This window comes from Nannospalax galili, unplaced genomic scaffold, assembly GCF_000622305.1.
Source record: "Nannospalax galili isolate Female #2095 unplaced genomic scaffold, S.galili_v1.0 scaffold1467, whole genome shotgun sequence".
NCBI classification, from domain to species: domain Eukaryota; kingdom Metazoa; phylum Chordata; class Mammalia; order Rodentia; family Spalacidae; genus Nannospalax; species Nannospalax galili.
Genome location: NW_008356269.1, coordinates 27,223 through 52,355, shown reverse-complemented (window position 1 = coordinate 52,355; position 25,133 = coordinate 27,223). Strand labels below are relative to the sequence as shown.

The following is a 25,133-nucleotide window of genomic DNA, read 5'->3' as shown; positions in this document are numbered from 1 at the left end:
GAGGGAGGAAGGAAGGAAGGAAGGAAGGAAGGAAGGAAGGAAGGAAGGAAATAAAAATTTTAATTGAAGGAAAACAGCTACACACGCAAGAGTTTCTCAATAAATACTGTGCTGTGCGAAGGGGTTTAAATCTTTGAATAACCTCCATCCTCGCTAGATTTGAGTTTTGTTAAGAAAACAGTATTCATCACATCTAGCAGTAAACACAAGTGACATTTATAGTTTAAAAGCCACACCTACCCTCCAAGCAAGTCTGCAGTGTCACTCTGTTGATTCATATTGACAACTCTCAAACGATGACCTTTTAAGAAAGAGAAAATTATTATTCCAAACACTTGTAGGAAAAATCACAGTGTATTCCTTAAAAGGTATGGGCAAATTTTCAGGTATGCATATTTCCCTTGATCACATCACTTTATTTTCAAATATCTCAAAATTCTTTAACACATATCAATTATAAACAATGGGGCTGGAGAGATGGCTCAGCGGTTAAGAGAACTGACATAATGCAGAAGACTCAGGTTCAATTCTGAGCACCCACATGGTGGCTAACAAGCATCCCTAACTCCAATTCCAAGGGACCAAACACCCTCTCTGACCCCCAAGGGCATTGCACAACACGGGTGCACTTACACGCAAGCAGGAAATATTTTTAAAAACAAACAAAAGATCCTTCAATAAACTGATGCCTATAATTTAGAATGACATAAATATTCACAGTAGCTGAGCCATTAGACAGAATAATAATATAATTTTAAAAGTTGTCCAATTTATTTAATTAAATACATATGTAAGTCAGTATTGGCTGTAACCACCTATAATCCTACCACTGAGAAGCCAGAGGTCAACCTGGGATATACAACAAGACTGTTTCACAAAGAAAAAAATAGTATGCAGAGTATAATTTCATTTGCTTTTAAACAATATGTATGTGTGTCTCCATATATTTGCAAAGCACAGGCTATAAAAGAACTAAGAGAATATCAATCTGTTATTAGTGGTTATTTCAAGAGAAACAGATTACAAGTAGAGTGAGGCCACTTCAAACTCTAGAATCCTTAATTTACTACTGAGAAAAAAGGGTGAGAGAGAGAAGGCAGGGTGGTGCATACACGAAATGCCAGCACTCAGGAGGCTGAGGCAAGATCACAAGTTTAAGGCCAGTCCTAGGTTACAAAGCCAGATTCAACAGTCACTGAGAAATTTCTGGTGCAAAATCATTTCCTGTTCAGAGTTACCTGTAACGTGAGCCAAGTACTGAACAGTGGAAGTTTTGCCGGTCCCAGTCTCTCCTACTAATAACACAGGCTCCCCTTTGCTGACACATACTGCAAGCTGCTCAATGAGAACAGAAGATGGCCGAGTAGCAGCAAAAGTATGCTTCTCCCTAGGAAAAGGTAATTTAGAAGTGAGGCTATGCCGGACAAATCCAGGTCAGCTGGGGCTACAGGGAGAGACCCTTTCTCAAAAAGACCAAAATAAAACCAGAAAAAAAGACACAGCAATTGAAAGCAAACTAGAACATCTATGTAAAGGTAGAAAGAGAATTGACCTCCATAAGTGCTGTGGAACACGCAATAACCCTCACAAACACACAATAAAAAATGTATCTTGAAAGTATTTAAACAGTAGTAATAATACATCATTATACCAGGTTAAATAGTCTTCCCAAAAACTGAGTCCAAATAGAACCAATGACTACAACTTGTCTTAAGGTAGGATCACTGAAGATTTAATTAACATAAGGTATTATTACAATACTCTGGGCCTTAATTTCAATGGTTGGTTGATGGTTAATGTTAATTTTCAAGTTGACACAATCTTGACTCTCAAGAGAGAAGGGCCTCTGGACATGCCTGTGGAGAATTGTGGAGACTGCATTGGCTGATTTGGGAGAACCCATCCTAATTCTGGTTGGAGCCTGGATCCTAGGCTGTATGAAATGTAGAAGGTAAGCTGAGTACAGCATGCATGCATTCACTGTTCTGTTCCTGGATGCAATATGATTAGCTCCTTCAGCTACTGATACTGTGACTTCACTACCATGACATGGTAACCTGGAACTGTGAACGACATAAACTCTTTCTTTGTCAGTATATCACAGAAACAGGGAAAGAAACTATAACTACTGTTGTCCTTATAATCCAAAAAGGGATTTGGAGACAGAAACACATGGTTCCATAACCACCTCAACTGCAAATCTAGCCAACGGAAATGTGAAATAAGAATGGCTATCAGGTGTCCAAACTTTTGACATAACATCATCTACTATGTGTTGGGCCACATTTCATAGCTATGCTAAGATGAATAAGGCCCTTAGGCTACAGGTTGAACACACTTGGCTAAAGCAACAAAGTTTACGGTAACAAAAAAAAATTTTGTTTTAGTTTATTATTATTGTGTGTGTGTATATACAGGTGCGCGAGGGCCACCACACACATGGGGAGGTCAAAGGACAACTTTGGGAAGTCAGTTCTCTTTTTCCACCATGGGTTCCACAAACTTGGGCCATCAGGTTTGCACTTTTATCCACTAAGTCATCTCACTGGCCTATTTATGGTAAATTATTACAAAAGTTCTAAGACACTAATATACTAATTTCTAAGATTATAACTACTATATGGAAAAGTAATTGCAACTATACAAGCACAATGTCAAAAATAGAGTTTATATGCTGGGACATGGTAGTCCACCCCTTTGGGAGACAGAGGCAGGCAGACAGACCTCTGTGAGTTCCAAGCCAGCTGGGGCTACAGGGAGACCTTGCCTAAAATAAATAATAAATAGTTTATTATAAGCATTACCTAGAATCTTGTATAATCTCAGCAAGCAAGGAATTTACACAGAACCACATCCTGTAATCCAATTAGGCCCCACTTTATTAAATACACTGTAGCAAGTAAAATCAATCTTAAGTTGCTAACTGCTATTAACATCTAGTTCTCCAGATGACAATTTGGGAAACTACTGCTCCCGAACATGTTCCAAACTGGAGCGATCTCAATATAAGCACAGGTTTTGTACAAAGAGCCTAGACTAGACTTTCTACCAGCTGATGACTCCACAATTCACAGGTTAGTAACTCTACTTACTTATGCATGTGAACAGCCTCACTTTGTTTCCGCAAAAGCCGCACACGACCTACTTGTACGTCTAGCTCATTAATGACAATTTCTGGTTTATAGAGTTTACAAAAAAATTCAGCCTGTGGAAGAGAAAGATTTCAACTAAGTTAAAAATATCCCTACTTTATGCCAGGCGTGGTGGCGCACACCTTTAATCTCAGCACTCGGGAGGCAGAGGCAGGCTGATCTCTTAGAGTTCAAAGTCAGCCTGGTCTCCATAGCAAATCCAGGCCAGCTGGGGCTACAGGGAGACCCTGTCTCGAAGAAAAAAAAAACCTACTTTTTGAACATCTCCATATCCATAGCAACTCAATATACCTTTCTCATTAATGCCCTCTACCAGACAAAACACTGTTTCCAAGATAAGCAAGTTACCTTTACATCAAAGGTTTCTCTGTTTTATTTTCTTTTACTTTCCAAGTTTCTAATATGTATGTTGAAACACTGATCACATATACCTGGCATGCTAACACTGATCACATATACCTGGCATGCTAACCCCTGATAGCTAGTGCTGTCAACTTGACTCAATCTAGAATCACCTAGGAGACAAATGTCTGGCTGAGCCTATGGGGGATTACCCTCATTACACGAATGGATGTGTGAAGATCCACTGTACCTGTTCACAGGACTATTCCCTAGGTAGGGAATCCTGGACTGTATAAATGAAGAAAGCAAGCTGAGTAATAACAAGCATTCATTCTCTCTCAGATTCTTGAGGGCATATGCAATGTAAACAACTCTCTCCAGCTCCTATCACTGTGATTTCCCTGCCCTAATGGTACTGTACCCTGGAACTGTGACCCAAAATAAAATAAACCTTTTCTCCCTTAAGTTGCTTTTATCAAGGGATTTTATCAGAGCAACAGGAAAAGAAAGTAAAACAGTATCTTTCCATCATTTGAGTAAACTGTCTATTTAAAGTAGACATGCTAACATTTACAAAAAGCTTAAAGGGAAAAAAAAATCCACTCCTAAACAAACAAAAAAAAAAGTAAATTGTTCTTCAACTGTGCTTTGGTCTGCTTTAAATTTGTAGCATGATACAAGAATCCATGGTCAGTTTGACTACTGCCAAAGAAAGAGAAGCTGCAGCAGAGGATCCTGGAAGTCCACATAGCCACTCATCTTTTATTTATCAGGTACTCAAAGAATCCACATTATGTTCAGGTCTGGAGCAAGAATGAATGGGGCAAAGTATTCAAGGAAGCCCCTCCCACTCAAAGCGGTAAGCGCTGATCGGTCTTTGCCAATTTCTACTATTTCAGAAGGCCAAAAAACATCTTTACTATTGCAATTGATTTTTCAAGTGATAATGCCTCACAAAGAACCCTAGACATTTCTGCAGACTTCAGAAACACCAATACCATGCTCAAATGCTTTTTAATATGTGTATGTATGCATGTGTGTATGTATATGTCAAGTATCACATACTACCACAAAGCTACATCCTCCACCCCTTAAAAACAGTTTTTTAAAAAATGTTACAATATTACCCATCTCGATCTGGGTCATGTTGGCGCACACATTTAATCCCAGCACTCTGGAGGCTGAGGCAGGGGGGATCTCTGTGAGTTCGAGGCCAGCCTGGTCTCCCAAAGCAAATCCAGGCCAGCTTCGGCTACAGGGAGACCCTGTCTCAAAGACAAAAGAAAAAAAAAAAAAAAAATTCACCCATCTCAGGGAAGAACCCAGGCAGTAGCATTCATTGGGATTAGTTTTTACAACTTTTCTCATTTATTAAGATAATAATAAAACAACAGAAAGAAATCTGTGTAGTAAAGTGTAGACAAAGATAAAAGTTAGTACTTAGATCTTATCTTGAGAAAATGGTCACTAAAACACAAGGCGTATATGACCTACATATGACACAAAGAAGAGGACCTGGTTTCGAATCCCAGCATCCAAATTATGGCTAACCACCATCCATAACTATAGTTGCAGGAGATCCTCCTCTGGCATTGCATGACATGGATACACTTACATACATGCAGGCAATATACCCATACAAATGAAATAAAAATAAAATAAAAATTAAAAAGCCTGACATGCCAGACAAGGTAGCTCAAGACTTTAATCCCAGTAGTCAGGAGGCAGAGGCAGAGGCAGAGGCAAGCAGATCTCTGTGAGATGAAGGCCAGTCTGGTCTACATAGTGAGTTCCAGGCCAGCTAAGGCTACAAAGACCCTGACTCAAAAAGACACCCCCCAACCCCAAAAAAAGTGACACATGAGTCTTATTTATTTAGGGGATATTGGAAGATTTTTGTTCTTGACAGGCAGAAATGGACCACTGCTCTTTATAGAGGAATCAATATTGCAAAAGCAATCCCAGGCAAGGAACAGATACCAGCAAACAAGCTACACATCCCAGCCTTCTTTCAACATGCTCATAAAAATAACACCACATACCTTTTTCTTAGAAATGTTTAGTTTGCTTCCAATAACTTCTGCCATTCTCAGTTTGCTTGTATGCTCAGAAAGCATAGCTGTGAAACAGTCTAAAGCCTACAAAGATAACCAAGATAAGAGTCAAGGTAAACTGATTTTGTTTGTAACACATTATCGTCTCTCTACTTCCTGACTGTGGATGCAGTATGACCAGGTACTGCAAGGTCCTCGCCAGAGACTTCACAGTCATGAAGGACTAGAACTGTGAAACCAAATAAACTTCAATCCTTTAGTTGCTTTTATTGGGTATGACCACAGCGACAGGACAGTAACCTAAACACATATTTTCCTTTTTCGCTAGCACAATTGCTTCCATTTTAATATTTTTATAAATATTTGCAGATGCATATTTCACAACAGCCAAAAGATAAAAGCACAAATGTTCATTAACAGAGGAATGAAAAAATTTCACATTTACATAAATCAATGAAATATTATTCTACGTTTAAAAGACTGAAGCACAGTTCATGCTACGTGGATTAGACATGAAAATAATAGGCTGGGGGCTGGAGAGATGGCTCAGCAGTTAAGAACACTGACTGTTCTTGCAGAAGACCTGGGTTCAAATCCCAGTACCCACATGGGAGCTAACAACGGTAACTCCAGTTCCAGGGGATCCGACAGCCTCTTTCCTCCTCAGGCATTGAACGATGTGGGTGTACTTACCTACATGCAGGAATAGCACTCATACACATAAAACAAAAAAAATAAAATATTTTAAAAAAGAAAATAATAGGCTGGGAGTAGTGGCACATGCCTTTAATTCTAGCACTGAGAAGGCAAAGGCAGCTAAATTTCTGTGACCTGAGAGGCCAGTCTGGTCTACATCCTAGGAGTATAGAGACCCTACTTCCAAAAAACAAAAACAGAGGGGGGAAGAGGGAGGGAGAGAGAGAAAGGAGGGACGTGAAAAAACTGCTCAATGGTCAAGAGCATTTATTCCTCTTGAAGAGGACCTGGGGTGAATTTCTACCACCTACATGGTGGCTCAGAATAATCTGTAACTCCAGTTCAAGAGAGTCAATGCCCTCTTTTGACCTCCCCAGACATTGCACTATACAGGTTGCACTTACAACACATGCAGGCAATACATTCATACACATAAAAGATGTATGTCCATGCCTCAACTTCAATTCAAAAGGAGCAAACCTAAGTATACCTACAAAAATGAGGAGAATGAAAAAGAAATTTGAATGGAAAACAACAAACAAGAATAAAAACTGTCATGCAGCATTTCAAAGTTCAACTGAGTATAAATGTGGAATCCAAAGGACACTTCTTTCTACTCAAAGTAACTCGACCACATAAAGACACAATACAAACTAAACTACATCATTGTGCTCTCTTCAGTCTCTGACAGAAATCAGAACACTTCATAGTCAAAACTGGTCAATGTTTCTCCAAGTAACAATGACTCTGCTTTGTTTCTACAGAATTTTGCAGGGCTCTACTTCTACAGGGCCTTCCACTGACAACAATTTTTTTTCCTCAAGCTCATATTTTATAATTCCCATGTATTTTTCTAAACGAAAGGCTGCCTGGTTTACCCAGCAAGTTCCAAAGCAGCCATGTTACATAGTAAGACCCTGTCTCAAAAGGCAAACTTTAAAAAATAAAATAGGGTGTTTAGTATGCTCAATTAGTCTGAAGGCAGTTTTAACTAGCTACAGAAAATAAATTGCAACTAGATAAAGGAAAACTGATAGACATCAAGAGACAGGCTAAAAATCAACAGCTTCACAGTGCAAAGAAAAATTCAAAAGATTGCCATCTTACCTCTTGAAAAATACTTAATGATGCTGATGAAGATGAACTATCAAAGCTATGAGAAATTCTATTACACCAATTCAGTAGATCCCTTCAAGAAACAAAAATACAATAAACAAAAACAATCATAGACCAAAGTTTAACAGTTTTGCTGTTCTTTTCGTTTCTTTTTAAAGATTATTATTTTTTTTTTAATGAGTATCAGTGTTTTTTTCTGCATGTATGTTATGTGCATCATGTATGGAATGCCAGAAGAGGATGTTGGGTTCCCTGGGACTGAAATTAGAAACACTTGTTAGCCATTGTGTTGGTGCTAGAACCAAGCCCAGGTCATCTGCAAGAGCGGCCAGTGTTCTTAACCAGTGGGTCAGCTCTCCAACCCCTATTTATATTTAGCCCCTATCTATATTTTGTTTGAGATAGGCTAGCTTTGTATTAGTTTACCTACTCACCCCAGGCTTGCCTAGAACTTGTGGCCTTCCTTCCCCTTAGGCTCTTAGGATTACACACATGTGTCACCATACCCAGTTCATATTGCTTTTTTTTTTTTTTTTTTTGAACTTTTTGAGACAGGGTCTCCCTGTAGCCCCAGCTGTCCTGGAACTCACTATGTAGACCAAGCTGGCTCGAACTCACAGAGATCAGCCTGCCTCTGCCTCTGAGTGCTGGGATTAAAGGCGTGAGCCACCACGCCCAGCCACATTGCTTTTTAAATGAAGAAGAGCAATACCTTTATCAAGCCTTCCTAACATGTAACCATATATCTGAAAAGGGGATCTATCTCATGATGCAATCCACTGGTGTAGTTTATAAACTATACCTGTCATGATCATTTTATTCTAACTAGTAAGAACTTTAAGGAAGCCATTTGTAAATATTAACTGGAAACAGTATGTACTCAAGTACCTTAGAGATAATTCTCTTCCCTCAAGGGCTGGTCTTTTGTTTTCTTTCTTGGGTTCTGAAACTTCATGTGATTCCTGTTCACATCCAACAGAACCATCACTCTGATGGTGATGTTTCTCTCCGGTAAGCTCAATATAAATGTCAAGCAAGTGATGAGCTGCTGCCAACAGGCTTGGATATCTACTCTGAAGAACCTGATGGGGGCAGACAAAAAAGAGAAAATTCAAGAGCAGCTATGGTGACTCTTAAAAGCACACATAAGACGGGGCTTTAGACTTTATAGTGGAATGCTGCCCTAGCCTGGGCAAGAACATGGTTCCATCCATAGCACAAGGAAGGAGAGTATATAAACTGCTTGCATCAGTTCACCCAAAAACAGGATTTCTCTAAGAAATTTGTCATCTTTACTAAGCATATGAATTTATACCCTGACTTGTTCTTGCTCGTACCCACTCATCAAGATGCTTTTCACCAATCTGTACTAAGTTGTATGGCATTCTTGCCATCTAGAAAACAGTTTAAGGGGAAGACTAAGTCATATACCCCAAAGCAAAACATATGCATCCAAGTCCAAGTAATTCATTCATTAAAAAAATTCTACGAAAAATGGGCGTGGTGGCACACGCCTGTAGTCCCAGCACTTGGGAGGCAGTGGCAGGGCAGATCTCTGTGAGTTCGAGGCCAGCCTGGTTGGCACAGCAAGTTCCAGGCCAGCTGGAAAATTCTTCAATTATTATTTTGTATAACCCCAAACATAATTCTAGGAAGGTACATTATGTAACCTATAAAATAAATCAGAAATGGTTCTGTGGAAAATAAAAAAAACTTTTTCAATACTTTATCATCTTTATTTTATGTGTATGAGTGTGCTGCCTACATGGTTGCAAATGCACCAAGTCCTGCAATGCCCACAGAGGTCAGAAGAGGGCATTGGATTCCCCTGGAACTGGAGTTACAGACAGCTGTTAGCTGCCATGTGGGTGCTGGGAATTGAACCCAGGTCCTCTGTGAGAGCAGCCAGTGCTCTAAATCATTGAGCCATCTCTCCAGCCCCCAAAAATAAACATTTAAAAGCAAACCACAATAAAAAAAAGTTAAGAGGCATTGATTAAAAAGCAGCTGAAGTTTAAAGAGTAAAAAATAGAATTTAAGAAGGAAAAAAATCTAGTCCTATTCATTTCAATAGCTAATATACATTGCAGTATAGTACTTGGCATATATACTATTGGTTCCAAAGCTTTACAATGTGTTGATTTGTTTACTTACTATCTCTCTGTCAAGAAACTGCATTAGAAATACTAACCATCAGATACATTTCAATTAGCTCAAAAAGTACATTATAAATAGAATTTGTATATGCAACATTCACATTTTACATAATGCCCACATATTTACAAAAGATATAAATATAGCTCTAACAGTCATCTGAAGTAGCATATTTTCTAGATTTCATGATATTTTTGCTGAATCGTTTTACAATTTTTTAATACATGAAGTCCAGCTAGAGTAAAATAAATACATAGAAAAAAGAAATAAAATGGTCGGGTGTGGTGGTGCATACCTTTAGTCCCAGCACTTGGGAAGCAGAGGCAAGTGGATCTCTGTGAGTTCGAGGTCAGCCCGGTCTACATAGTGAGTTCCAGGCCAGCTGGGGCTACAGGGAGACCCTGTTTCAAAAAGACAAAAAAAAAAAAAAGAAAAAAGAAAGAAATAAAATGAACACAAGTCAACTTTATGGGATTGTTCAAATACAGTATACATTTTTCAGTGCATTAGTCGCTGAAATGGAGGAATCAGCCTGGACTACACAGAAAAAAATTCTCAAAAAACAAAACAAACCAAAAAAAACTACAAAAGACAAGGATACATTTCTGTCTATGTCAGAAAGAACAGTGGTGTATACCTTTAATCCTAGCACTTACAAGGCAGAGAGATTTTTCTGAGATCAAGGCCAGCCTGGTCTACACAGCAAGTTCCAAGCCAGCCAGAACTCATACTCAGATCCTTATCTTAAAAAAAAAAAAAACCCAACAACAATAACAAATGGTCATAAATTAGGCATATAGAAAGCCTTAAATGGAGCTAACAGGTAGTTCAGCAGTTAAGAGCACTGGCTGCTCTTGCAGAGGACCTGATTTCAGTTCCCAGAACCCACATGGCAGTGAACAACCACCAATAACACTGTTCCAGGCAATCTGACACCCTCATCTGGTTCCCATTTCTGTGAGTTTGAGTTTCAAGTCTGTTACTCAGCATGTGTTTGAGGTTCCTCTAGTAATCTCAGCACACAGGAGGCAGAGGCAGGGGGATCTCTGTGAGTTCAAGGGCAGCCTGGTTTACATAGCAAGTTCCAGGCAAGCTGGGGCTACAGACAGACCCTGTCTCAAAAAGGCGAAAGGAACAGTGCTTATCCCGAGTCCTGCCTTACTTAAGAAGCTGATATGCAAAGAAATCTGAGTTTGTCATAGACAATGTGGTCTGCATTGCTTGGAGACCAAGAGATTTCTTGAAATCGAAAAAAAGCCTTTCAAGTGGCTATAAGTGAGCAGTGTCTACAGAGAAAAAAAAGCACTGTTACTCTCTAATGCTACATACCTCATTTAATTCTTTCTTATCCAGATGGGCCAGATGAATTTTGGTCCAATATTTGTCTAGTAAATTAGCATGAGTATTTATTGGTCGACACCAATTTCCTCCACAGCTCAAGAGCCTGTATTTCAAAATACAAAACACAAAATTGAGACACATACAACATCCAAATTTTAATTTTGAATTACAGAAGACCTGCTTCATCTGTGCGGCATACACTCCAAGACCTACAGTGGATGATCGAAACTGCAGACAGTACAAAACTTACATACATTATGTTCTTTTCTTTATACAGACACCAATGGTAAAGTATTAAATTAATTAGAGATGGTAAGAGATCACTTAATGTCTACTAACAGTTAACTAATAAGCTGGGTGTGGTTGTGCACACATATATTACCTCACACCTCAGAGAAATGAAGCATGAGGTTTTGGAGTTTGAGGCCAACTTGAGCTACAAAGCAAGACTGTTACAAAATATTAAAACCTAAAATAATCAGTTATAAACACCTCTGTAAAGCATAAATAACCTGTAAAAATTGAAAACCTTAGTCACGTTTAAAATTATTCATTTATGACTGATTTGTCTAATGTATGTTTACCATATACATTCCTTGTAGAGCCCCTAGAACTGAAGTTTTATATAGATGCCAGCTACCATGTAGGTGCTGGGAACTGAACTTAGGTCCTCTACAAGAGCACCAAGTATTCCTAACCACTAGTTAACTGATTGTTAGCAAAATCTAAAATGTTCTAAATTATCTTACCAGAAAGAGGTAGTATAGCATATACATAATTTATTATAGACAAACAACATTCTTACACATTAAGGATTACTGCCCTGAGACAGTACCATTATTTTCTTCTAATACCTTGCTTACTCAACTACAATTACAAATGATAGACGTGGAGTGTAATTCAAGTCTTTCTGTTTTCAAGTCTGTCTGACCTTCCCTGATGTCCCAGACTTTCTGGGAAATGCGCAAATCTAGCAGGGACAAATTCTACTATTTTTATAAATAAAAATCAGGCAATGGAAAGTAGTACAGCTCAGTGACAGAACACTTGTCCACCATGCTCAGAGCCTAGGTTTAATTCTCACGAAGAAAAATGGAGGTCTAGTTATTTGAGAACTATTAAGTTCAGTATCTATCTACTTATTGAGAAATACCAAATTAATTATTTTTTTATTTTATTTTATTTATTTATTTTTTTTTTGGTCTTTTTGAAACAGGGTCTCCCTGTAGCGCCAGCTGGCCTGGAACTATGTAGACATAGTTCTAAGAGATCACAGAGATGCTCCTGCCTCTGCCCTCCCAAGTATTGGGACTACAGATGTGCATCACCACGCCCAGCTTATTATTTTTTTTATATAATATTTTTAAATTTTTATTTATTTATTTTTATTTTGTGTATGAGTGTATTGCCTGCATGTATGTGAGTGCACCCACATCCCACATCGTGTGATGCCACGGAGGTCAGAAGACGGCTTCGGATTCCCCTGGAGCTGGAGTTAAGGACGGTTTGCAGCTGCCATGTGGGTGCTGGGAATTGAACCCAGGTCCTCTGCAAGAGCAGTCAGTGCTCTTAACTGCTGAGCCATCTCTCCAGTCCCCCAATATAATTATTAAATACAATTTGTAGGCATTAGAAAAGTTATGCAGGATTGGGTGGTACATGCTTTTAATCTCAGCACTTAGGAGCCAAAGGCAGGTGGATCTCTGAGTTCCAAGACAGTTGCAGGCCAGTCAGGACTACACAGTGAGTTGGCTTACAGGAACCCCATGACTCTCTCAGAGCTTGAGGCCTCAGTATCCAGACTCAAGAAAGAGGAAGAGGTTCCAGAATGGGGACAGAAAGGTTAACAGTACATACCTCCTGGTTGCAAAAAAGTGAAATCCAGGAGCTACTTTCAAACAGTCACCTCGGCCAGGAAGCAGAAGTTCTCCATTTTCCAGCAGAGGGATCAACACAGATACCTAAATCACAAAACTCCATTCATCACACCATTGAGACAGAAGTTAAAAAACCCAAAACCATCCAGTCTCCAAATACTGGACATACCCTAAAAGGAAACTCCTGTTTTCACACTTCAAATGAGGGGGTTGGAAAGATGGCTCAGAGGATCCAGGTTCAATTCCCAATACCCACATGGTTACCTCTGGTTCTAGAGGACCTGACACCCTCTTCTGGCCTCCACAGGTACTGCACAACATAGTGTATACTTACATGCAACACACATGCAGGCAAAAACACACATACACATAAAATTAAAAAAATTTTAATTCATATTGGGGTTAAATGCAGATGGGTTCTCTGAGTTATCTATACTCCATTAACAACATTCCTTTACTAGAACAAAAGCAGGACTTGAGTTTTAAAGTCAAGAATCTTACAAGTTTTAAAGTCAAGAATCTTACAAGAGATGACAGATGTGCAAACTATCACACAATAAAGTATGTGAAGATGCAGGGTGGCTGAACTGGAACAGAGTGATTCAGAAAAATTCACTAAACTGTCCTAAAGGTTCAATAAGTCTTAAAGAATGAGCCAGAATTTGATAGATTTGGTGGGAAAGAAATGGCACATACACCAGCAGGGGTCATATGTGCATGAGTACACGCACACTCACACAGACACACACAAAAAAAGTATTTTCTGACTTCAATATGCAGTTAATCTGAGCATTCATCTTAGGAGAAAATTAAAACCATCTTTAAAAAAATCTAAACAAAGATATCTTAATTCTTATTATATCTTTTGGTCACAGTTTACAGATTTCAGAGGAAACAGGGACTACTCAATAACTGGCTTCATTGAGGAAAGTGATCTTTTAAAAAAACCCCAATAGCTTGCTGGGTGTGGTGGCACACACACACCTATAGTCCCAGCACTTGGGAGGCAGAGGCAAGCAGATTGTGAGTTCAATGCCAGCGTGGTCTACATAGTGAGTTGCAGGCCAGCTGGGGCTACAGGGAGACCCTGTTTCAAAAAGACAAAAAAAAAAAAAAAAAAAAAAAAAAAAAACAACAACAACAACTAAAAACCCAATAGCCAAGTATCAGGGCACGCTCCTATAATTACGGCACTGAGGCAGGAGGTCAGCCTGAGCTACATACCAAGTCTCACAACTATGAAATGAGAAACCATGTCTGAGAAAACAAAATACAATCATGTGGTAGTTTGAATGAGAATGTCCCCCTAGTCTACAAGTATTTGGATATTTTGTATTTTGTTCCCAGTTGGTGGTTTGAATGAAAATGTCCCCAATAGACTCCAAATATTTGACATTTTGCCCCCAGATGATGGTGCTGTTTTGGGAGCTCTTAGAAGGCGTGGATATCCTGGAAGAAGCACATCACTGGGAGTGGGCTTAATGTCCCCAATAGACTCCAAATATTTGACATTTTGCCCCCAGATGATGGTGCTGTTTTGGGAGCTCTTAGAAGGCATGGATATCCTGGAAGAAGCACATCACTGGGAGTGGGCTTAAAGAATTCTTAAGCCTTGCTGGATCTCCAGTCACTCTCTTGCTTCCTGTGCCTGTGTGATGATGTGAGAGCTCAGCTTCTGCTGCTCCTGCTCCAACCACCTCCAGCCACCATGCCTCCCTGCTGTGACGGACTGTAATTCCCCTGGCACGGTAAGCTCAAATAAACCCTTCCTTCTATAAATTGCTTGGGTCAGTGTTTCTATCACAGCAACAGAAAAGTAACTAATACAGTAATGTTTTGGGAGGTTTTAGGAGGTGTTGCCATGCTAGACGAAGACTTCACTAGGGGTGGATTTTCAGATCTTAAGCTTTGCCAGATTCCCAGTCACACTCTGCTTCCTGTGCCTTCTTGAAGATGTGAGTGCTCTGCTTTCTGCTCCAGCTGCCTCTGCTGCTACGCCTCCCCTGCCATTATGAACTTAAACCCTCTAAACTGTAAGCTCAAATATTCTTCCTTCTAAAAGTTTGTACTGAGCTACATGAAAAAGCACAAAAAAGTCTGAATAGATTATCAAATAAAAAGACAAACCAAGAAATCTAAGATCTCATGTCAGATTAGGCAGGTAACTATGAACAAGCTTCCTACAAGTATCAGATAAAATTGAACATCAAATTTTCCCCAAGTGCTGTAGACAAAATTGTTCTTCAAACACATGTTCAGAGGAGTTTAGCAACTTGACATACCACATCTAATGGGGCATAGTCAATATCCTCCAGAAGGATCCAGTGACCCTTTATAGCTGCCTGTGTCAGGGTGCCAGGCTGCCACACAAATTCTCCAGGGACATCTGTGCAACGATACATCCCCAACAGCATCTGTGAAAAGAGGCTAATTAGTGAAACAACACACATGAGATAGAAAGGCTAGAACTATTAAACTTCAATAAAGGTACCTGAGGTTTACATAGCTTGCCCCCAAAGCTACAGGCAAGAGCAATAGCTATTCTTATATTCCTATAGCAAAAATATTTGAATGACAATATTTGCAAACACACCAGTCAAACAATACTTGCCATTTCTTAATTACCTTACTGTCCGTCTGATCTCCAAGCTGGACTTTGAGAAGCTGAGGAGGTTTCCTTCTACCTGTCACTGCAGCTAAATGTTCAAGTAAGGAAGTTTTGCCACATCCTATTGGTCCTTCAAGCAACACAGGACTCTGAGAAGCCACTGCAACAGCTAGAGTCTGAAGATTTTTACACACAGACTCAACCAACACAAAGGACCTTAGAGCCAGGTCTTGTTCACATGGAGAACTCCTGCCACCTGCCTAAGGAGGCAAGCGAGGAAAAAGAAAAAGCACGTCAATTAGAGACCTACCCCCAAAGGCAGAAGTTAATTTCTACAATTCTTCTACTGACCTTACATTAAAATTAAAAGTTTATGTTTTAAATTTAAGAGCCTTCATCAATCTCTGTTGGCTTTTGTTTTCTTCTTCATTCCACATTCTAGAACTTAACATCTATGGATTAACAATTCAGGGACTAGAGGTCTAGCCTAGTGGTAAAGTACATGTTGGGCATGTACAAGGTTGTATCCCCACACATTTGCACAAACACATACACACACCCAAAAATGCATGTTTGTGAGATAATGGGGAAATAGGTGAGTGAGAGGACCTAGTATAAAAATGTTAGGTTTTATTTTTCATGTATAATAAGAATTTTTTTGTCTTATACTAACAGGGATTAAACCCACAGCCTTATATATCAAGCACTCTACCACTAAGCTATACCCTCAGTCTTACTCTCAACTTTGGTTTTCTGTTTTGTTCATTTTTGCTGTTGTTTAGGCCAGACTCAAGAGATCTTTCTGCCTCAGCCTCTTGATTAGTTGGAACTACAGGCTTGCAACACTGTGCCCACTTCCAAATTTTCCAACAGTTCAAGGCAACACACAAAGGGATTTTATTTCTAATTTCATATTCAAAAGAGATGAAGGAAATACCAGGGGGAAATATAAGGTGAATTTATCTTAATTTCTCCCTGAATACTATTAAAAATCACCAAGCAATCTGGCAAACTTAATGTAGCTCACACTTGTTCATGAACCCTAACCAAGAAAAGTACATATTCAGATTTAAAGGGCAAGGGAAGCACAGCCCCTACTGAGGCCACCGTACCTGCTCTCCAGGAATAGATGGCTGCCTAGGCAGTACCACACCACAGACAGCCGTCACTTTGGAGGAAAGGTCAGCTGAAACAAGGTGTCCCTGTCTATACTGTGGTTCCATCTCCTTATGCCAAAAAGAGGTTTCTGGATTGGTCAAAACCAAGGCCTTCTCTAAGTCCTGCAACTGAGCCTCCTCTAACAACCTGAAGAAAAAAAAAAATCTCATCAATATCTGCACAGAAAAGCCACAGCAAGACCTCGAGGAAGGCCCCTGCTTACCTCAATCTGAAATGTACCAATTCGTCACTATTAAAAATTTTCTTTAGGAATGATAACTTGTGTTCTTCATTCATACAAGTGACCAAAGCAAGACAGTTGGCTGTATACCTGAAGGAAAAGGAAATATATAAATTCAGCTGATCTACAATTAAGAAAATCACTATCCAATTAAATGCTAGAAAAGGAAATCTTAATTATTACAACACACATTTAAGAGAACAAAACAGCAATCAAGCATGACAAATTCATTTGGTGAACACAAAAAGGGTGAAACTCCATACACAACATCTTTCTCTATAGGGACACTAAATGATTAAGCAAAGGGATTAAGAACTATAAAGCCACAAGAACAAAAACAAAAGTTCCAAATCATTTTCCTTTATCCTCTCACACATACCACCCCCAAACCAGAAGTCCAAGTTCAACAGCTATGTACCAGCGGACCAAAGTGTCATGGCTCCTGAGGAGAGGGACACAAACACTCCAGTCCCAGAGTTCCCGGAAAACAGACTGCTCTTGATGCAGAAACTTGTAGGCTGCTTCCATCAGGTCCCGGAGTTTCATCCGCCTGCGCCCGTAGCGCACTGGATTAGCATCTGAACTCTCAAGGAAGAGTCTCTGAAAGACTGGATAGGTGTCCTTAAAATACCTCAGGGCAAACCTTCAGGAGAAAAGAAGTATTTTCATTAGTTGGTAGAAGCAGCCAAGTACATATCTGTACTCAGAGACAAGACTACAGAACTAACAGAATGCTTAAGGACCTAAGAACATGGGGAGGAAAATGCCAAAGCCTCCTAGTCCCAAAGATTTGTAACTCATTTCAAGTTCAGGAACCAGGCTATGGCACAAGATACCAGTTCAGAGGATGCAAAACCCCAAAGGCATTATCCTCAAAAGCAGAAGTGCATTGAGTGGTTACTACTGAAAACACAAGTCGTTTGAACATTTACTGAATTCTTACTGTTTATATCAAGAGATTAAAAACCCATATAATAATTCTTCTTGAGGAGCCTGCTATGAAGAAGGGGAAGCCACATACAGACCAAAACACAAAGGTCCAGCTGAACCTCGGGGAGGCAAAACCAGATGCCTAGAGTACCTCTTAAAATATCAAGAGGAGGCCAGGGCTCAGGGACTACTGCAGAAGAGGCAGAGAAGAAAGATTGTAAGAGCCAAGGAGGAGGTACATGACCATATGCAAATAGAGTCCTACAGGCTCCTGGGTATCAGCATGTACAAGACCCATGCAAACTCAAAGACCCAGCACAGAATTGCGGAAATGGGCAGCAGGCCCCAATCTTAGCCTAAAAATTATTGGCAGCTGATTACTGCTGAGTGAAGAAGAGCTGGTCTTCTTAAACAGAGGGACTCTAGATAGGCTGGCTAGACCTCAGTGGATGAGCTTGCACTGAGGGACATATGGCCTTAACACAAATGACAGAATGAATAAATTCCACTGGGAGGCTATGGAAGGGTGCTAATGGGGAGAGGGGTATAAAGATGATTAAGACATTCTACATAAAATACACAAAACCTCAATAAAAATTTACAATAAATATAAAAAAATTTAAAACTATATAGGAGAAATTAGAAAATACCTTGAGATAAATGAAACTAAAACTGCAACGCACCAAAACTTATGGGTTGTATAAACCAATTGGGAAATTTATACATATCAAAGAATCAGCAAAATTAGAAAAAACTAAATATAAAGTTAACAGAAAGACAATAAAAAGCAGAGATTAATGAATGGAGGACAACAAAAACTCAATGAAAGCCTAATTTTTCAAAAAGATCAACAAAATTCCTAAGCCCTTATATTCATGAGGGAAAAAGAAGAAAAAGAAGACTAAAAGAATTAATATCAGACTTGGAATCGTGATACATGTCTTCCTTTTCAACCCTGAACATATTTCTAACAGACATAATCAGGACTAATGATTTTTAATTAGCCCTAGCAAAATCATGCATTTGGGTCTGATGCTGGAGTGTTTCCTTGGCAGCCTCAGTTGGTATTCCACCCAAAAAGATAATGAATATAGGTATGCTTGAGAATTATATCAAAGCCCTGAAACATGGCTCCCTACTTCCAAGAGGTTGGGAAGAACTGGGGCCCTAGGATGAATATGAACTAGGGATGAGAAGACCAGATGGCCTGTGAAGATTAAGGGTGGAGGCAAACTTATACTCCTCCCCCCAAAAAGGTAAAGAAACCATTTTGAATAAATTATGGGTGTGGACTGAGGGGGACACAGTTGGAGAGAGGATTCCAGAGCCAGTTCTATAGATAAAAGGTGAGAACACAGACTCCTCCATCTGTACAGGTTGAGGGAACAAAAGATTCACAGGCACAGTTCTGGGAGACTGACAGTTCAAACAGATAGATAGAGAAACTAGTGTCCTCCAAGCATGGCCCACTCTTAAAAATATAATTTAAGAGTCTATTTGGTTCAGGTGATTATGATGGTGGGGTAATAAACACTGCATCTTTCCTTATATAGTAATTTCAGAGTGGCTGACACAAGTGACTCCCTTCATCAAAGAAACTTTAAAACCATGTGAATCTCAAGAGATTCACAGCTGGTCAAAATGCAAAGAGTAAGTGACCATGAGATGCCCAGCCCCAAATAATAGATCTGCAATGCTATCTTTACACCAAAGGTTCAGGGAATATCACAGAAGAGGGAGCAGAAATACTTTAAGACCAGGACATCTGCTGGTAGATACTTCTAGACAAACAGGGAAGCTGTATCCATGAAACCTCAGGAGAATGGTTGCCTAAACAAGGCCTGCATAACGACATGAGTCACCCCTGACAATGTAGATGGGGGAAATTTCACAAGGCCTGACCCCCAACCCCTAAATGAAGAGCTACAGGCAATCAATAGCTGCTGAGAGAGAGAGAGAGAGAGAGAGAGAGAGAATTAGTTTTGTCCAGGGATAAGCCCCCTGATATTTAATTCCAGGTGCCCAGCCTTAAACAAAATGGACTCAGTAGACTTTTGCGTATGTAACAATAATTAAGAGGCCACAAATGAAGAGCTACATGCAATCATTGGATGCTGAGGGAGGGAGACTCAGTATATAAATGTATGCATGAAAGGGACGGGACATTAAGAGGGGGGGGGGGGGATGTGGGAGGAGTTGGAGGGAGGAGACGGTAGAAATAATGTAAATACAGCACTCACAAATGAAATTCTGAAATAAAATTTAAAGATTTACTTATATTTTATGTGTATGAACGTTTTACCTTCGTGTATGTAAGCCCACCACATGCATACAGTGCTTAAGGGAGCCAGAAGAGGGCAGTGGGTCCCCTGGATCTCGGGTTGCAGACACCAATTTATACAAGTCTATTTATTTGTATTGTAAGCCGCCATGTGGGTTCTGGAAACAGAACACAGGTCCTTTGCAAGAGCAAATGTTTTTAGCCACTGAGTCAGTCATCTTTCTAGTCCCTGTACTTGCTGGTCTGGAACTCACTATGTAGACCAGGCTGGCCTCCACCTTAGAGATCCTGCCTCGAGAATGCTGGAATCAAAGCTGCGCACCACCATGAATGTCAGTGCACCCATGCATCACTGTCTGTATTGGATACCCTGGAACTGGAGCTAAGGATGTAATGTGGGTGCTGGGAACTGAACTCAGGTCCTCTGTAAAAGCAGCCTGACGCTGTACTGGTTTTTTTGAGATAGGTTCTCGCTATGTAGTCCAAGCTGACATTGAACTCACAATCTTCTAGCTTTGTATACCACCACATTCACTGTGACTACATTTTGATTCTGAGAGTGTCCCTCATTATCTCCATGTTTTCTCTGAAGACACTGGTGATTAGCCGTCCCATATGGCAGAATGAGATTTGTCACAGTTGGTCTAATCTGATCTGATCTGATCATATGAGAGGAACCGATGGCAATTTGATAGTCAATGTCAGAAAAGGCCCTTTTTGGTCAAACTGAAGCAAATGAGAAGTTCAAAGGAAGGGCTCCTAGGTATTTAAAATTTTAGTTTTGTCTGTCCTATTTATCAGGTCCAAGCATTTCAAATATTCCTGAGGTTGTTTAGTTAAAAGTTGTGTTCCTGTAGAAAGTCAACAGGTGACAGTTACACGTTTAGCAACTTTCAGTTGGGGAGATGACTCAGTAGGCAAGAGGAGCACTTTCTTTGCAAGCATGAGGACCTCAGTTCAGACCAACACCCACATAAAAAATAGGCATGGCTGCATGAACCTGCACTGTAATACCAGCACTGGTGGGGCAAAAAGGGGCTTGCTGGCTACTAGCCTAGCCTAAAAGCATCTCAGTGAGTGAGTGCTCAGGTTCAGTGACGAGCTCCTGCCTCAAAGGAATGTAGCAGACAGTAATAGAGAAGGCCACTTAAGGTGCAGGTGTACCTTATGTACACACACACACACAGACACACAGGCACACAGTTTAACACTTTATAAAAACAGTCTATTTACTTGTATTGTAGATCATTTTATAACACAATTCCCTAGGTGATCAATATCTGATCCTTTAAACTAATAACACTGTTTGGAATGTTAAAGGAGCAGGCATATCTAATTATCTGCGCTCCAAATAATGATCATATAATTAGAATATGTAAGCCTGACAAGGTTCACAATTATTAATAATTTTAGTTTGGACAAAACCAGTTTAGCAAAATATCTTTCTAAGCTTGTATTTTAGAAGACTTGTATACCTTAGGAAAATATACAAAGCCCATAATAATTAGCACAGAAGTATTCTATGCATTAATTTAGGTTTTGGTTTTTTTAATATATTATTTTTATTTTATGTGTATGTGTGTATTGCCTTGCATTTATGTAAGTATACCCGTGTCGTGCTATGCCCACAGAGGACAGAGAGGGCTTCAGATTGCCCGGCACTGGAGTTACGGACAGTTGTTAGCTGCCATGTGGGTGCTGGGATTCAAACTCGGGTCTTCTGCAAGAACAGCCAGTGTTTTTAACCTCTGAGCTATCTCTCCAGCCCCTTAAGTTTTAGTTTTTAACCAAATTTTAGAATCTTTAAAGATTTAGACCTTTCACAAATTTGGGAAAAAGTATTAATAACCGTAACTAGACATATACAAGTGTGTCTGACATAAAATAGCAAAAACAATTAAAGCAAACACCTAAAGCAAAGATACTAAAATGAGTACAATGCCAGAAAAATTCGAAATTTTACTTGTAGAGACTTCAAAGAAGATATAAACAAGCAAATGAATAAAGTATGGAAATCAGTTCAAGACCTAGGGAGGAAAGTCAGAAATAGGTAAAGAAAATGTGTATATATACAATGGAGTTTCATTCAGTCATAAAGAATTAACTTAAAGGGGCTGGAGAGATGGCTCAACAGTCAAAAGCACCAGCTGCTCTTGCAGAGGATCCAGGTTCAGTTCCCAGCATCCACATGGCAGATAACAACTGTCTGTAACTCCAGTTCCAGGTGATTTAATGCCCTCTTCTGGCCTCCATAGGCATTGCATGACACAGTTGTACCTACATACTTGCAGACAATACACCCATACACATAAAATTTAAAAATTAACTTAAATTCATTTATAGGAAGATGGGATCTGGAGAGCCTATTACATGAAAAAAGACACTGACAAATATCAAATGTTTTCTCTCACATTTAACCCAGATTAAAATCACATATACTTGTGTGACATGAAAACAGAAGTGGGACTATGTAGGGGAAGAGTCTAAATGGATTGGGGGAAAACAAGGGTATTAAGGAGTAAAGACATAATACTACATGTTTTCTCATATACAGAATCTAAGACTTACATAATATTTATCTGTCTTTAAAACACTCATATAATGACATGGAAGTAGAACTGCATGAGGGAAGGATAAGGGGGGACATGGGAGGAAGTATGTGCAAAACATTAAGGAAACATATGTATGAAAATGTCATGGGGGTACTAGGTATGAGATAGATAGTTCAGGGGGTAAGAGCACAAGCCATGTAAGCATGAGAACCTGAGTTCAAATCCCCAGAATCCACCTAAAGTCAGGCATGGTAGCTTGTGTTTGTAACCCCAGTGCTCATATAGTGAGATGAGAGGTACAAAGAAGAGAATTCCTGCCTGAAGTTTCAGGTGAAAAATAAGATATTCTGTCTTGGGCTGGACAGATGGCTCAGCGGTTAAGAGCACTCACTGACTGCTCTTGCAGAGGCCCTGGGTTCAATTCTTAGCACCCACATGGCGGCTATGAAAACTCCAGTTCCAGAGGAACCAAAGCCCTCTTCTGACCTCCATGACATTGCATGACACAGGTGCACTCACATACATGCAGGCAATACATTCATACACACAAAAATAATTTTTAAAAAAAAGAAAAGAAATTCTGTCTCAAACAAGGTGGAAGGTAACTAAAACCCAAGGTTGTCTTCTTACATACACATACACCATAGAACACTCATGTATACATACCACAGACAAAAGAATTTAAAACTAAAGGAAAAGAGTGATTGAGGAAGACACCTGACATTGACCTTTGGCCTCTATTACATACACGTACGAATATACACACAAAGATGTTATTATGAAAGCCATGGTTTTACACACTAAAAAAATTTAAAAACAAGTGGCCAGGTGTAGTGACACATGCCTTTAACCCCAGGGCTCAGGTGTCAGAAGCAGGTGCATCTCTGTGGTCAAAAGAAAACTCTGTCTCAAAAAAAAATAAAAAAACACCAAACAAACAGAAAAAAAAAAAAAGGAAACAATACCTTCTTTTCCATCACATCACTTAACTTATGTGTACGGCAGACATGTTTCTCAGTAGGTTCTGATGAAGGTTGTACAGAACTTAGAAATAAGGTTACGATGTGAGAGCATTAACATTAAAATACTGAATACATGATGTATACAATAATAACCTGAAACTCTAAAGCAATAATTGAAATTTGAAAGCATTAAGTTATGTAAGATGAAGAATGGAAAGTTAGAAACAAAATAGATGTTTTATGTGGTTTTTCTGTTACTGTGACACAATACCTGACAAAAGCAACTTAAGGGAGGAAAGGTCTATTTTGGCTTAAAATTACAGAGCATACACTCCATCATGGCAGGGAAGCAGAGGGTGGCTGGTCACACTGAGTCCACAGTCAGGAAGTACAGAGCTGAGTGCTGGTGCTCAGCTTACTTTCTCCTTTTCAATCAGCCCAGAACAGCAGCCCATGGAATGGTGCTGCCTACAGTTAGGATGGGTCTTCTTAGCTCCATCCAAACTAGAAACTCTTTCACAAACATGTTTAGGTTCCTTCCCATGATTTGAAATCCAAATCCCATCAAGATGACAATCAAGATTAACCATCACATTTTGTTTTTGTTTTGCAGTGTGAGGATCACACTCAAGGACACTTATAAGGTAGGCAAAGACTCAACCAATGAGCTAGACCCAAAACCCTATATAATTTTTACATGGGACTAATCAAATTATATAAAATTATATAAAAATCAAAACACAGCAATAGATCAGGATGGCCTTCCACAAGACCTTACAAAGAATTTATCAAAGAATAAAAGTGATTCAGACTCTAAATATAAACACACTCCAGAATAAACTTTTGTTGTTGTTGTGTTTTTGGTCTTTTTTTTTTTTTAGACAGGGTCTCCCTGTAGCCCCAGGTGGCCTGGAACTCACTATGTAGACCAGGCTGGCCTCGAACTCACAGAGATCCACCTGCCTCTGCCTCCAAGTGCTGAGATTAAAGGTGTGTACCACCACACCTGGCCCAGAACAATAAACTTTTAATGTATTCACAAAGTTACAGAGGTATCTCATGGAAGACAGTGGGCCTCAGAAAGGATGCTAGGGAGTCTAAACCTAAAACACAGGGCTCTATGGAGTGAGACTGGTCCCTCTTCCTGCTTAGCTTCCCTGGCTAGAACTAGATTCTCTCCCTCTATTTCAATTCTCTTCACTTTCTCTCTTTAGTTCCACATCAAAGTACCAAACTTTGCCTAATTTCAAGATATTAATACATACTTTTCATCCTTTAATGATTTCCTTGCTACCAAGTATGTCCCACACTTCTCTACTCCAAAAATTATTAATACACTGTACTTACTTGTGCATTATTCGGGATATGACTTGATGTAGATGTCTTCTTTCAATTTTTATTATTTTTATTTTATGTGTAGGAGTGTGTTGCCTGTATGTATGTGAGTGCACCCATGTCGTGCAATGCTGCAGAGGTCAGAAGAGGGCTTCGGATTCCCCTGGAACTGGAGTTAAGGACGGTTCGTAGCCGCCATGTGGGTGCTGGGAATCAAACAAACCCGGGTCCTCTGCAAGAGTAATCAGTGCTCTTAACCGCTGAGCCATCTCTCCAGCCCCAGATGTCTGCTTTTTAGTATGTCCAAGGCCCTAGGTTCAACCCTGATACCCAA

The 25,133-nt window shown here is 39.6% G+C and overlaps 1 protein-coding gene across 1 annotated transcript in view; it reads right to left on the bottom strand.

The window, feature by feature from the left end:
* The window catches only part of Mdn1 (midasin AAA ATPase 1), a 167,478-nt gene that overhangs the window by 125,897 nt on the left and 16,448 nt on the right, over positions 1–25,133 (bottom strand). The window contains exons 3-15 of the mRNA XM_008854517.3: positions 17,158–17,382; positions 16,722–16,829; positions 16,453–16,645; positions 15,358–15,600; positions 15,015–15,146; positions 12,713–12,816; positions 10,844–10,958; positions 8,249–8,442; positions 7,352–7,433; positions 5,537–5,632; positions 3,093–3,205; positions 1,239–1,387; positions 241–301 (exon numbers count right to left, since the gene is read on the bottom strand). Of these exons, the coding sequence (XP_008852739.1) occupies positions 241–301; positions 1,239–1,387; positions 3,093–3,205; positions 5,537–5,632; positions 7,352–7,433; positions 8,249–8,442; positions 10,844–10,958; positions 12,713–12,816; positions 15,015–15,146; positions 15,358–15,600; positions 16,453–16,645; positions 16,722–16,829; positions 17,158–17,382 (1,815 nt within the window). The remainder of the gene's footprint in view (positions 1–240; positions 302–1,238; positions 1,388–3,092; positions 3,206–5,536; positions 5,633–7,351; positions 7,434–8,248; positions 8,443–10,843; positions 10,959–12,712; positions 12,817–15,014; positions 15,147–15,357; positions 15,601–16,452; positions 16,646–16,721; positions 16,830–17,157; positions 17,383–25,133) is intronic.